General features: G+C 34.0%; 1 protein-coding gene across 1 annotated transcript in view; it reads left to right on the top strand.

Annotated features, from left to right (window-relative positions):
• LOC118198951 (uncharacterized) overlaps nt 1–15,708 on the top strand; it is a 212,922-nt gene that overhangs the window by 112,680 nt on the left and 84,534 nt on the right. The window contains exon 2 of the mRNA XM_085818294.1: nt 812–6,008. Coding sequence (XP_085674420.1) covers nt 5,296–6,008 — 713 coding nt within the window. The 5' untranslated portion in view covers nt 812–5,295. The remainder of the gene's footprint in view (nt 1–811; nt 6,009–15,708) is intronic.

Genomic DNA, 15,708 nt, shown 5'->3' on the forward strand with positions numbered 1-15,708 from the left:
ACTGTTTTTCCTACTCCTTGAAGCTCTGAACGATATTTTCTCTCCCCCCCCCGTTTCTTCTTTCTGTTGTTGTTGCTGATGCTCACTTGGCTGCCGTATAGTCAGGCGAAGCACATGAAATTCCTCTTGGCAAAAAGCGCAAAATACGCCTGACCTTAGCAACAGCCTTCAGCACCTTACAGGTATAGTGTGATTTAGCTGAATTCAGCTTCCAATTTTGATGAAGAGCACCCCAGGGGGACGGGTCCGAAGGTCTCCCACCCCTCTTCCCCTACCATCAACTTCTCGAGAGGACTTTTGGCTCGCCGTATGTTTAGAATGCCCCCATGCCGCACGGACATTATACATTTACAAACATCCATGCCTTTTCCGGGTTTCAAACCCGAGCCCTTCGGCATGGCAGTCAGCGCCGCTAACCACTATACCTGTTGAGCGTCTCGCCTTTCTTCTTGAAGGTGTTCGAGTCGTCTTCGTCTTTCTTTCGATTAAAGGGCAGTAGAGAGATTAGTCGTAAAGCGAAATAACATACACTTTCATAAAGTAAAAAATACTCTGAACCAGGTTTGATAAAATTATAATTTGGAAATGCATTTGATATTTTTGCTTAGATTTTTTAGGTACGTTTCGCTGTAAATAGAGTAAAAACCTTCCGAGTAATAATAAAGAGAACAAATCTTTTTTTTTTCTCCTAATAAAAGTTTCGAAAGTTATCGTTTCACCAATCTGAAGTTTATGAAGTTCTTTTCAACATTCTTTATACTTTTGTTTCATTTTATAGTTCTTTGTCTTTACAATTGTTCTCCTTTTGCAGGCCTCTGGAAGGATTTTCATCACTGGAAAGTCTCAGATGGTTGTGGAGATATGTGAAGAATTCCAGCCCCTCATCAACACACCCACTGAGTTACAGCTAATTCATCGCGGAAGAAAAGAGCCGCTCTCAGAAGGGAATATAAACAGAGAAAGAGAGAAAGCATCCTCAGACAAGCATCGCTCGCCCATTGACTTTTGACCCGACCGCACCTTTCGAGAACCCTCCCATCGCAGCTTGGAATCTCTGCCAGTGCTTATGCTCAACCACCCATGGCAAGAACAGTGATGAACGTTTTATATCGTTCCAAAAGGGTGGATGGACCAAAAAGCTGTGAAACCTTCGCCACCAGGCTGAGTCAACAAGGATGTAATGTCTGTGTGAACGAAATTTAATGACCTTCGAGCATTTGAAAAGGAACGATTTGTGCAATTTTATGTTGTAGAAGACGCCGCTTATTCCATCTTTCTTTTACGATGGTGTTGTGTTTAATTCAGATCACAACATCGAAATAGATTTTAAATGATAGAATTTCTACTTATATAATGGATTCTCATCTATCTTTTTGTTTCGTACAAAAGCAGTTTCAATGTTTAGTGTTGTTGTATTCAAACTGTTTCACTACAAAAGATAAAACTTATTTAGTGTGGTTGTTTGAAACATAGTGCAATCAGTATTTTAGATTAAATATATATAATATATAAACTTTTCTTCGTTACTTTATTTGTTTATAAGCTATTGTAAAGTCGCTGAGTTTCCTGTCATATAGCATACTCAACTGAAGCTGAATATTTTATAAAATTATTACGTTCTTTTTTATAATCAGATATCAAAATCTTGAACACAACTCTTTTGTAAATATATAACAGCACCATGCCATTGGACATATAACTATGCACTTTCAATGAGCAGAGGATTGCGGAACAGTTACAAATATATTATTAAAAATGGCAGTATTCTTACGGAAACCAATAATTAGATTTCAAAAGAAACGGTTGACTACCAAACCGTAGCATCTAATAAAGTAAGCAAACCGTAGCTAGAGTAAAATGCTATACGTTCAGAGACTCTTTGCAAGTATTTAACTTCTGGACATCTAATGTATAAAAGAAATTATTTTCTTTTATTGATTTAATGATATTTGCTGTATAAAATAGGGTTATATCTAGTCAAAATAATTGCCTATTATGATGATGCACCTGATACAGACATTCCTTGTTATGTTATGAAAAGAACGTAACTACTCAACCTAGATGGAGAAGCCATGCAAGGTATCATAGTCGATATTTATCGCAACCAAAAAAAAAAGAAAAAGAAAAGTACGTTTAAATCATAGTCTGTCTGGTTGTGAATACTGTCATCTAAGCAGTTTAAACTATGGAAGCAGGAACGCCATTTAAATAACGCCTGCCATTTTTTTATTTGAAAGCATAGCTTGTTTCAACTCGTATATTGGACGCTTCTGAAATCCTTCTGGGTTGCCATTATCGTGAATCTCTTTTGATATTTATATTACCTTCCACCCCCGCCTTCAAGAGATTTAAGACCTGAGGGGCGGGTATATTTAATAGTTCTGGAGAGACTTTCTCCGATGGCCTGGCGGTCACATGCTAAGGGTCAGCGATAAATTCGAAATCGGGAGCGCCTTGAATGCTTCAACGTCGTCCCGCCCACGACCATCTTGACAACATCATCTCTGTTGTCTACGGTCTTCTTCAGGTTCGCGTGCCGTCGTTCGAGAAATGTATTCAATGTTTATTTCATCTTGTAGTCACAGCTATATAGAATGTGGATCACTTTGCTGAAAGAATATAAAGTTTACATGATAGTGCCGGCTTATCTGTGTCATTTTATGAGATTTGTACAGCCTTGTGATTCTTCTGGATACTTCTAAAATTAAATGTGTTTCGAATTTTCGCAGCGTAATTCTGATGTGGTTTACAGTTTACGATTAAAGAAAGCTAATCTCAGCTTGATACTGAGGTAAAGAGGCTCACTTGAAATTCATAAAAATAGGAAATGCATATCACCACATGATATCCATAATTTCAAATTTATCTGGAGAAATGAAAATTGTGTGTGTTTGACAGTTAAAAAATACTGGCGTTTGGCATCGTATTAAAAATTTTGCATCAAAATTTCTGTATTCTGATATATAAAAGTGTTTAAAACGTGTTTACAAAATATGTATTTTATTGCAGATTTTTCTTTAAAGATTCTTTTAACTCGAATCGTTTATTTAGCTTCGATGCATTTTAGTTCTATTTAACAAAGAACTAGAATTTTTTTAATTACTAAATTATTAATTTTTTAATCTTGAGCTCACTTCTCTTTGATAACTTCTCAGACAGAACTATTATATTGAAATTTGCAATGAAAGTAATTATTACATTCATAATGACAAGCATTCTTTAATTTTAAATTGTTGCAGCATAATTTTAATAAGAATAATTTTAATTCTACTAATTTTCACTTAGAATAATTTTAATTGCTACTAAAAGCATTTCATTCAGTTTAATCCGAATTTGGGGCAGTTTGGTTTAAATCGGAGGTTTCAACAGAGGCTTCAAACGGAAAGATGAATTTATTGATAATATGTAATTTTGGAGCTAATTTGAAAATATTTTGAACTTTATAATATTAACTGTTTCAAACAAAAGAGTTATCGTATGTTTAATTAATAATGACGTAGATTTAGGCAAAGGAACAACTAAGAAAATTAATTCGAACGCAGTGGGATAAAAATTCGGTGTTTTCATAATTATAATTATCCCAAAACAATAATTCAAGGAAATTAGATTGTAGTATCTATTTGATATTTATAAATAATTTACTAATATTAATAAAAAATAATTTCCTTTATAGTTAGTTATAAATTGGTTTTTCTCAAAAACATTAAAATTTTTTAGAACCTAAATCTGATACAATAACTGCGGCCTCTGTATAAAGAGAGAAAAAAATAGTCCTTAGAAGTTTGAAACTAAAGAAGGGAGCTATTTTCGTGGGCTTTAAGAGGCCCTCTTGGTCACGGGCACTTCTGAGTCTAGCCATTCACGAAGCTGTTGTGCTTCCAAAAATAGTTAAGAGTTCAAAAAGCCTTTTCCCAGGAACTGCCGTCTTTTTTTTTTTTTTTTTTTTTTTTTTTTACTCAGTCACGTTGTTGTAAGGATAAATCACGAAACTAACATTTTCTGAAATACCGTTTTTTCAAATCGAATTTTATTTTAAGTACGGGACAAGTTTCTCCAAGAAATTTCCTTTATCTTTCCGGATTTCAAAAACGGTATTATGAATTCTTTTGTCATCATTTTTATGCCAATTCATTTCGAGATAAAAGATGTTTAAAGCAGAAGTTCTAAATGCAATAACCATTGCACTTCAGTTTAGTTTATACAAGCAATGTTTCTTCGAAAAATCTCAACTTGTAATCTAATATGAGAAAAATTAAAGTACCAAAATTTTGAAATGCTGCTTATTTATCTCATATTCGGCGACACTGTCTTGTGTGCTTTTGTCAAAAATTATAGGTATTCATTTTACTTCTGAATCTATTACCTATTCTGTGCTGTTATCCGCGTATGCATCTTGAAAGAGAAAAAGAAATTCAAAAGTGTGCACAAAGTTTCAAGAGTCAGTGAAAATAGTTGACAGTTTCATTAGGTGTTCTTTAATAAATCTTAAAAGATACATTTGTGGACACAGATCTACGCACGGCCACTCAGATAGTCTCTCTCATGGACAAGAGACAACCTCGGCGTCTGCAGAAGCCATAGAATTTAGAGCACCGAGCTTAGTAAAGCTTCGCAGAAGAATCATAATAGAAGCCTTATTTACGGAGCAGCGCATCGGCTGCTGAACACATAAAAGAACTGAAAACGTGCTGAATTCGATTCACTTAGCTAACCACCACAGTCGTGACTTTGAGAATCGTGATCCTATCTGCCTTTGTTCGCCCGGAGTGGCTCGTCGTATGTGTGCCTTTCTCTTCGTTGTCTTCCGTGCTGAAACTAAACTTATGCGTATTGTTCGTACCCTGAACTTCACGCATTTTTTTTTTATAAATACATATTCGTTTCGAATTCCTCAGAGTGAAAATTTGATAATCGAATTTACCTTCAAACCTTGAAATTCGAAGTCAAATACTCTTTGTTCTTTTTTGGAGACCGTCTGCAAGCGTTTTCTCATAACTTCGAGAATACAGTTATTTAGAACGAAATATCTGGAATAATTCACGGAGCAAATGCAAGCTTATGGACAAAATTATATTGTTCTTCGCGATGTTGTGCAAGATAATATACCCTCACATTTCTTCGTTTCAATACAATTTTAGTTAGTTAAGTACTTCAAAAAATAACAGCGCTCTTTTTGACGAAGCTATTAAATGAAGCAATAAATAAAGATAATTACTGAGTTATTCTTGTGATGATTCACATAACCTTTAAATATATTTGCTTGCACATAGAAGCGTGCAGTTCACCTTCTTCAATATGTCGACAGTGAGTATAGAACCATCTACTTCTCCAACACCGTCTACCCACAAACTGAACGGAGGTATAAACCAAAGACTCAACATAAGCACTCTGAGTGCTTCATCCGCAAAGCACCTTCATGGAGGCTCTACGATGACAGCACCTGTCGTAGGACATAGTACAGCGCCCTTAAATGTCAATCCTCAGAGTCCTAGTGTTGGTGGACCACCATCTAGTGGAGTGGCGAACATTACCCTCAACAGTAACGCCACCTCGAAGCCATTGTTGGACATATCTAGGACTAGTATCCATCCGGGATCTGTTCTGGAGACATCCCGGAGGACACCCAACATCACCCTTGGAGGTGAAACAAATGATGCGGACGACCGACATGGAATTTACCAAATGTTGGCGTCTCTAGCTCTTTTATGCGTTTTGAGTCTTCTAATGTCTTTTCTTGCTTTGTTTTTTCTCCAGAAACTTGGACCGATGATGAGTGTTGTTCAGACTCTGGATCCATTGCCCGCGGAAAGAACATCAGTGAAGACTTCCGCAACAAAAGCTCCTCCTAAGAAAATTGTTGTTACTTCTGAAGAATACATGACTGTGTACCAAGTGTCTGTGGCTTTGAGTACGTTGACTATATCATTAGATCTTTGTTGCCTTTTTGTGTGCTGTATTCAGTTTCTCTTCGCAATCAAGCTTCTGAAGACGCCACAAGGAGATGAACGGTAAGATTTTTATTTATATTTTTTCTTGCTTATCGTTATTTTATGTGTGCTGTATTATTTCTTAATGTTATCGTTATTTTATTATCAAAGTCTTTATTTATTGTTTTTTAATATGTCTGAAAATTCTTTTACGAATATTTGAAAAATTTTAAATAATGAAGAGTAATGGAAGCGATTTCGAACATACATTGTTTAGCTGCCATTTGTAATACATTTTTTTCTTCGCTTCAGGCAAAACGTTTAAGGAAAATTTATTTATAAGCATATAAGCAGGTGTTTAAGAAAATGCATCATTTATTATGGCAAATATATATTGATTAAAAATTTCAGAAATAAACTGTACTTCTTAAAAGAGGTATCAGAGGATTATCTAGAATATTTAAACTATTTATATAACACAGATTTGACTGTATCATATTAGCAGTATTTTAGAACCATAGATGGAAAATGCGGTATTTACTCGCATATTTCCGCCCTGTTTTCTTACTAATTTTACCGCCTGAATAAAGAGAGGGGACAAGTAGGCTGTGTATGAGACGGCTTAAAAAAAGCATTCATAAAGACGCACTAGTATATTATGTAATTCAAAGAACTTATTAATTTCAGTAATATTCTTTTGACTTATATAAAATACTTTCCTATTTGCGCATGTAGTTTATATTATTATTTATAAAATATAAAAAGAAGTTCTTAAATGATATGCTGAAAAACTAGCGAGGGAGACAAGCAAGTAAATACGGTATGTTGAATGCTTATTAACGTTTTAATATTATTAGATTCAACTTATCTATTAAAGTATACAATATATTATATTTCTGAAGCGAGAAATGTAAAAAATCATTCATGCTTTCTCCAGGATTCTAACGACGGATCTCCATATTGCCAACTGGATGTGCTTACCTCTTATACCACAAAGAAAATTTACGGAGAAATTCGCTGTTACATTGTCGTCCATGTAAATGGCGACTGGGTCTCATGCGTCGCCCTTCTAATTGCCCGTTAAGTTAATAAAAGCTAATGAATATACATAGAATAATTTAAAATAATTTGGAGGGCAAAAGTATTACTGCTAACAAAATGCAGTGTATCTGAAAGAACACTTACAGCAAAGGATTCAGAGTGCCAACACTCGTGTTGGAAATCGTGTTCTTAATCTTAAATATGACTTATTTTGTCAATGCTTAAAAAAAAAAAAAAACAGAATTTTGTTGTCAAAGTAATTTTATATTTCCTATATAATATTTATTTTACCTTCCTCGTTATCATTTCAAAATGTGGGATGAATGGAATCAAAAGTTTGTAATTTCAAAATGGTTTTCTTAAACATTCATATGCAAGGTCCAGAAATGGATCATCGGCATAATTTAATTTATTTAGAGTGAAATATTTAACTTCATTAGATACTTACGTTATTAGAATTCAAGTTAGAATTGCTAGAGAGCGTTTAGGTTAAGTTCTTGTTGAAATCATTTCGGTTAAATTTAGAAGAATATACAAAATTTAATTCAGAATTAGCTCATTTATTTACACATTATTTCAGTCCTTTTACTTCAGCAATTTTGAAGGACTAGTTTTGATGATTTAACTGTAGAACCATCGAAACTAGTCCTGCAAAATTTACAAATATGACGCTGATTCTTGTTGTTTGACTTTCCCATCAGTATTAAGTGTCGCCATGCACTTTTTAGCCCAGAAAAACCTAATATTCTCGAGCCTGACTTTTGAATCGAATTATTTTGTTTTCCGTTTCTCTTTTCAAGTAACTAGCCGCTGGTGCGGGAAGCAGCCTAAAATAATTACTACAAAAAAGAAAAAATATGTAATGCTTTTAGTAAATCCAGCTTGTGCTATTTTACGGCTCCAGCTGGTAATTAATAAAGGAGATGAAAAAGCTGCGTTTACTACTTTTAAATCGCTTAGTTTGTTAATCAGTAACAGGCAAATGAAATTAAAAAGAAAAATTAAATACTTACGCTTTACCAAATGGCAACAAACTGATGCGTGGAAGTTTAAAATATTGTATACCGTTTATTTATGAAATTCCTGATAAAGTGTTAAATGTTGCCATATTTTTTTATAACTCACTATATTTCTTTAACACTCGAATACTATCCTCAAGAAACTTACCTCATTGCTGTCGTTGTATCTCTGAGATACATGATGTAAATTCTGCAATATATCTATTTTTTAAATTAGTATCTTAAACAAAAGGAATAAAGAAATAGAAGAAACATTCTTTAACATTTTTAATAGCCGAAATCTTACAAAATAGCAAATGAAAAAGAAACTATAACTAAGTACATTATAAAAGCAAAGAAATAACTACAATTTTGTTTCACTCTTTAAGAAACATGCTAAACTAATAAACACTTAAGAAAAATTAACTCTAGCAAACTATTCACAGTCTTCTTCGTTCTCTGACATTCTGTGCCATCCATCAATATAAATTCATCAGTGCCTCTAAAGGCCTCTAGCTTTTCGTCAATTGTGATATCAGATACAACACAATAGCGATCTCAGCAATTGTTTACTAACGCTTTAAAGAAATCAGGAATATGTGCTTTTTTAAACATTCAACTGCTCTTCTTTGTAGTCTGTTTTCCTTATCATCAAATCTCAGAGTTTCTAGTAATAATGTAAACCTAAAGAGGGACATAGTCAAACGGAAAATTTCTATGCCAAACCCATGTTTATCCCACAGATCTTCAAGATTGATTATTCCAGCTTTTTAGTGTCCTGTCAAATATAAAAGTCTTGTGAAGGGATATATTTCAGTACTATCAGTATGGTATGGAAACTTAGGCTGTGAATAATTTGGACTTACGTTGTCAATATGCTGACTTGTATATCTAACAGTATTTGATACTGATTTGTATATCAGAAGTAACACCTGTGCTGCTCTGTTTTCGTGTCTTCCTTTTAATCTTCATTTCCCTCTGAAGCATCAGTGTTACATTCTTCCTCTTCTAAATCATAAGATGAAGCTCCACGTTGAACTTCATCATCACCTATGCCATCAAATAAAATCTGGTGGATTCTTGCTATATCATCTGGATTATTCAAGTCCAAAAATTGTTTTCGTGATGTCAATATGCATCTGTAACGGCAAAAATTAAATGTAAGTGCATATTCTACTAACGTATGGCTATATACAAGTAATATCCAGTGAAATTAATAAATAATGAAACAAATCGAAAGGACAAGAATAAAAATCCACATAATTGCTAATCTTATATTCTGAGATACATATGCCAGTATTTTTTAAGAGAACATAATTTCTGGAAAAATGGTAAAATTAATGATTGACTAGATTATGTAAATGTTAAATAATTTCAAAAAAATACAATTAAAAACAAAAATATAGATGATAAAAAATACTTACAAATTTGCTGTCGAGCCACTACAGAAGACGACCTTCACTTCACAAGGATCAGCAATACACTGATGTTTGACTTTCTGCAGGTAAGGAAGGTAGAGGACCCGTCACTTCACGGCTGTGCTTGCAGTTAGAAAAAAAAGTCAGTGTGTATCTTACAGATATAAGAATAGCATTCGAGTGTTAAAAAAAAATGGCGTCCGCCGAAAACATTGCGGCAAAAACATCGACGACGAAAACGTCGCGGAGAAAACAACGCAAGGCGAAAACGTCATAGTACGAAACATCGTGGGAGAAAATAAAGCAAACAGAAAACATTGCAGTTCTAAAACGTTGTGGTTGAAAATTAAGCGGTTTGAAAACATCGTCGTCCAAAAACACCGTCTTGGTAAGTCCCTACAAATCATCGCATGACCGTACTTTGGCATACATGCGTTTTTCAGGTTTTAAAAGCTGTAAATGCATATTCGCATAATCATTTGGGAGCGTAAGAAAGAAAGAAGGATATTTTTACTTCTATATTTCATATTTTTGAATGAACTACTAATTATTGTTGAAAACGTAAGAAGGAAACTTGAAGTATTTAAAAATTGAAAATGAGTAAAAAATTAATGCAAATTAAAGCCGTTAATATAAGTTTAAATTTACATAGTAAATTAACAAAGGTCATCAATAAATTAATCTTTAATAAATTATCATTAAAAATTAATCTTTTTCATAAAGTTTTACTGATAATAAAAACAGTCTAAAAATATTTACAAAAAGAAAGATAAGTAACTGCATGAGGTTACCTCTATAAAATTTTTTAGTTAATTATCAAATTGTTTTCTTTCACGTTCCTTAATCTGATATTGATGTAGTGAAAATTATATCTTGTTTTGCTTCCGTTTATTCTTAAGCACTTTCATGTATAGCGTGTAATCAATTATTTGGGTGTCGATTCCTTAGTTATGACGAAAGTCAGTTACGTAATATGTCAGTATGGGATTTGGATTTATTGGATTATGCAAAGCGCACTAGGGCTATTTGCTGAAGAGGAGGGATGGCTTTGTAACGTACTTTCTTACGAACTGGCACATATTCACATACAAATCACGAAAATCTCATGCAACCAGGATCGAAATACCAGTGTTCAGCGACTTTACCACTCGGGCAGTCATTTTCAATTTTTAAATACTTAAGTTTCCGTCTTACTTTTCGAACAAAAATTTATTATTTCATTCAAAAATATGAAATATAGAAGTAAAAATATCCCTCTTTCCTTCTTGCGCTCCCAAATTATTGTGCGAACCTGCATTTACAACTTTTAAAACCTGAAAAACGCATGTGTGCGATATTATGGTCATGCGATGATTTTGTATTCATTTTCAAAGTAGATAATATGTTCAATAATCTACTAGAAAAGAAATTATTATTTTATTACTTTGCAGCTTTAACGTAAACATTAGGCAATTTGTTACTAATAATTACCTTAAATATATATATATATAGATGGAGGACAAAATAATGTGAACACCTGTGAAAAAGTATGACGTATTTTACACCTGCAGTACAGCCGCGCCACCTGCAACAGAAGCGTGCCACCTAGTGAGCGTGAAGAGGAAAGTATCAGTCTCTCAACAGCAGTCACCTGCGTTGCATGCTTCGATCAAACTGTCTGTGAGAAGTTGAAATGTCAGACCTGTCAGAGTTCCAAAGAGGAATGATAGTTGGAGCGCGTTTAAGTGGAGCATCGGTTACGGAAACAGCAAACCTTGCGCGGTGTGCAAGGAGTAGGGTATCAGCCGTTATGACAGCGCACACGAAAGAGGGTAAGACGACGTCTTCAAAGCACAATAGTGGCCAAAAGTCAAAGCTGGCTGACAGGGATAGACGGGTCTTGAAGCGCATAGTAGCCCGAAAGCACAAGCAATCGTTATCCGAGATAACATCCGAAATGAACAGTCATTTCCAGGACCCTGTTTCAACAAAAACTGTCAAAAGGGAACTTCATGCTGCGAACATTTATGGCAGAGTGGATATTCGTAAACCCTTTGGTGATAGCAACTAATGCTTTCAAGCGACGCCAATGGTGCAGAGATCACAAAGGCTGACCCCCACAGCAGTGTCAACAGGTAATATGGTTAGATAAATCGTCATTCACCCTATTTCAGACGACCGGACGCGTCTGAAATAGAACTCTGGAAAACGCCCAAAGAAGCGTTTCATCCTGTCTGCCTCTTACGGAATGTGAAGCATGGGGGTGGCGCCATTATAGTATGGAGTGCGATATCTTGGCGCGGTCGTGGGCCACTTGTTATTCTGCATGGGAGGATCACATCCAGTCACTATCTAAGCATTCTAAGGAATCATGTCCATCCTTTTGTCCAGACTATTCCCTGGGGGGCAACCGCTTTTTTCAAGACGACAATACCCCCATCCACACAGCTAGGTGTAATCAAGAATAGTTAGAAGAGCATGACGATGCAATTGAACATCACGCTTGGCCCCCCTCAATCTCGGACTCGAATATTATTGAACATTTATGGGCATATTTGGAGTCCAAACTTCATTCCCGATTTCCTCTTCCATCCGGACTTTCGGAATTAGAGACCGCTCTGCAGGAGGAATAGCTTAATATTTCTTTAACCTTTATGCATCTATCCCATATCGCATTCAATCTGTACTTCAGTCAAAGGGTGGTCCAACCCCCTATTAATAAAGATTTTCCATTATTTCACAGATGTTCGTATTATTTTGTCCTCCATCTGTACATATATGTATTCAAAATATTATTTCTGTAAAAGTAATGCATAGAGATAACATTTGGTAACAATATTCTTTTATTTATTTGTGTTGTCATATATTTTTTATAGTCGCTACATTATTTTTTAAAAATAACATATGGCTATAAAATTTAATGGCAACATTTGAAATGTGGTACGGACAAAAAATGAAGTTTGAGACTAATACTACCTATAATGCTAATGAAATTACTGTTTTATCGCCGGATTTCGAGTTGCGAATCTTCCATTCGCTAGCTAAACGTGCTAACCACAAGAGCACTCACGGTGAAATGTGATAATTCATTACGTTCCCACTTAAAGCCTAAATGAGTAGGGGCACGAGACCCTATAAACGAAATCCAGAGGAAATGTCATGCTTGTTTATAAATAAATCATAGACTTTAATGAAAATAAATGTACTTGAATAAAAAAAATCTTGACATTTTGCATATTTTAGATAGGCCTGAAGAGTGGAGGGAAAGATTAAAAGAGAAGGGTATTTCCTCGAAAAGGTGAACATCTCATGTAATTCTGCTTGGAAGAAGGCTGGAAAAGTTGGATCTAAACATGCTTCATACATTAGTTATACATTAGTTATACATATGTTACACAGTTAATCACAACTACGTTTCTTCGAAATGCGAGTATAGGATGAGTACTGTAAACTCAAATTACCTGTGGGCCGAATGCACAATCTAAAAACAGCTGACAAGCCAGAATTTTTTTTAGCAAGTTGGAAATCCTTTATCAATAATAAAAGAAAATTAAACTAAATTTTGACTTTCATATTGACTTTGCTAAATATTTGTCAAAATATACACATATAATAATAATAACAGTACAAAGGGAAAAAATTCAAATTTATTTTCTCTATCTGAAATCTGAAGTCTACTACCTATAAAATATTTTGGGGGTTGTAATTCATAAATATTGAAAGCTAAATATTAATATTTCAGACTGACATTTACTCCAAAAAATTCTAATGTATTTAGTTAATTATTAAATAACATGCTTTCATTTAAATTAAAAAAAGCAAATTATACAAAAATTTCGAAGAGGGGCAAAACCGAAAAATATATAAAGCCAACCTAGTTTCTTTCTCTTATTTAATTTTTTTTCTACCAATAAATTGGAACTTATATGTTTGTATATAAATACAAAATTTGTTAGCATAATGTACGTGACCGGGGGGGGGGAATTCTAGAAATTATCTGCATCCCGGATTGTAGATGTTCATAGGTCAATCGGGTTCTTTTTAATTTTCAACTGCGAAAAAAGCTATTAACATATAAATCTACTCCCAAACAAAGCGATTACTTTTAGTGCAAAACTTAATAACTAGTAATTTATTTTCTGGCAAGTATAATTAAAAATTAATAACGTCTGTATCTTCAAATCTTTAAATAAGTTTTATATCACAATTATAAATCAATTAGCTTTTTATAGATTTTTATGGTGCTTTATTTATGTTCGTTTTTAATGGAAATGAAAGTACTAATATGAACTCGGACTTCAAACAGCAAAAATCTTGAAATCTTTGCAACACGGATTTTGCAATAAATACATTAATAAAATGTCTTTGTGGGCCGCATAAAATTGCTTCGGAGGTACTTAAGTAGTATCGCAACCACCTTAGCAGAAGTCGCTGAATTTTCAGAATGAGCCAGACAATGGCAGCCACGCTCATAGAATCCTTTAGTAAAACAATGTCGCCTTTCGTATTCGTTCCTTTTGCTGAGTTCCAAGTTCCAACGGTTTTTTTTAAACTAATCTTGATATTTTTTTGCCTTAAACTCAATTTAAAATATGCATTAGTGGAACTTAACAGCAATTTAAGAAACTGAGATATAATTTCTGTAGGGATGCATTTCGCGGAAAAAATCACTGAAAGGAACACTGATGAAGCGTTTAGTAGATAGCCAATATGCAATGCTGAGGTTGTGAGCGATGCCAAGGTTGTGATATTCTCTGATATTACTTCCTTGTACGAAGTAAAAAGAAAGTATTGTAATCGCTAAAAGTTTCAGGCAGCATATTTCAACGAAAGTATCCATTTTTACCGCTATCGGATGCAATTTAACGATGGTTTTGCATAACATCTGCACGTAAAAGACTCTTTTCCTTCAAAAAAATTATAAAACTGCTTTAAAATGAATTCTGAAGAGAATTTGTTTCATGGTGTCTGTACGTACGTACGTATCTCGCAAAACTCGAAAACGAGTAGTCTCAGAACGTTCAAATTTTGTATATAGGACTGCTATAACATGTAGATGTGCAACTCGTATTTTGGTTGCAATCGGCCACACCAAACGTATATAAATATATTTATATATATATATCCACTCTGTTACCCGGCTCAGTGATCTCAGTTTCTTTACTCTTATATGTTTGTAAATTGTGCATTTTTTGCTTTAAAAATGATTGGATTCTGTTGTTCTTATCTTCCGGTTAAGGTTTTTTATGCCTTTAGGAAATCTGCAAGAAATATTCTTAGAATTATCAACAATTTAAAAGCTTTTAAAGTGCGGTTAAGCCTAATTTTTAAATAACATGGTGGACATGTTTGTTTACATTTGAAACAGCAGAATAGAAGATTTGTTGCCAATCTAGAGAGACTAAGCTTCGCAACAACAAAGATAACGCCTTCATTTATTATTGCGAATTAAATCATGCTTAATCCTTTCTGGAATTTTTTCGAGGAAATAAGCGTTTAAGATTTGCTTTGTAGTTTTTAATATAGATATTTTGAATTTTATGTATTGTATTGTATGTATTATTTATGATTGTGTGAGTTTATGTATGAGTATGTATGTACGCCTTCTCGCGAAGTGAGAGCTGAATTAATTGAATGAGAAATACTGAACCGTCTGTGAAAAACTGTTTCTTTTTTGTTTCGTTTGCTTAATTTCTTTTAGACATCGTTCTAGATTTATTATAGTATTTGAATAGAACATGTTGCAACGATTAGATAATTCTTCAAATGATATAAATTTTGTGCATTCTGAGTTGTAATATGAACGAAATATAACACTGTTAAGTGAACCTAGGGCCAGAGTGTCGCTATTGTAAACAAATATAGTGAATTTTAAAGAGTGGTTTATGCGCTATCGACGAAATAGATTTAATTCAATCCAATAAGTTTAAATGAAATGCAAGAAAAAATGCGTTATAATTTTATATCCCGTACAAGGAAGTTATGTGGTGTACACATCATATTTTTTTTAAAACGAAAACTGATTGCTGGATAAAAAGGGAGGAAGCTGGAGAAAGGTGTTGAAGGATTTTGCGAAAAATGTCATTTGAAATAATTTGGTATGTTGGTAATGTTTGTCCACTTACAATAATATGGGTAGTTTCGGAAGTTCTTTAAAAAATTTGTGAAAATCGCCAGCTTACACCTGAAAGTAACTTCCTTTTTATCTGTAAAAAAAAAACGCCACATTGCGCCAAGGTGGTTGCATTAATACGTAAGTATAGCTTCAGGGGCCGCCTGCGGCCCGCTCGACGTCAGTTTGAGACTACTGCGTAAACTTCCTTTTGTCATAATAAAACATTTATG

The sequence above is a fragment of the Stegodyphus dumicola genome, chromosome 6, assembly GCF_044657685.1.
Source record: "Stegodyphus dumicola isolate Sdum_Otavi_A_Nest chromosome 6, ASM4465768v1".
NCBI classification, from domain to species: domain Eukaryota; kingdom Metazoa; phylum Arthropoda; class Arachnida; order Araneae; family Eresidae; genus Stegodyphus; species Stegodyphus dumicola.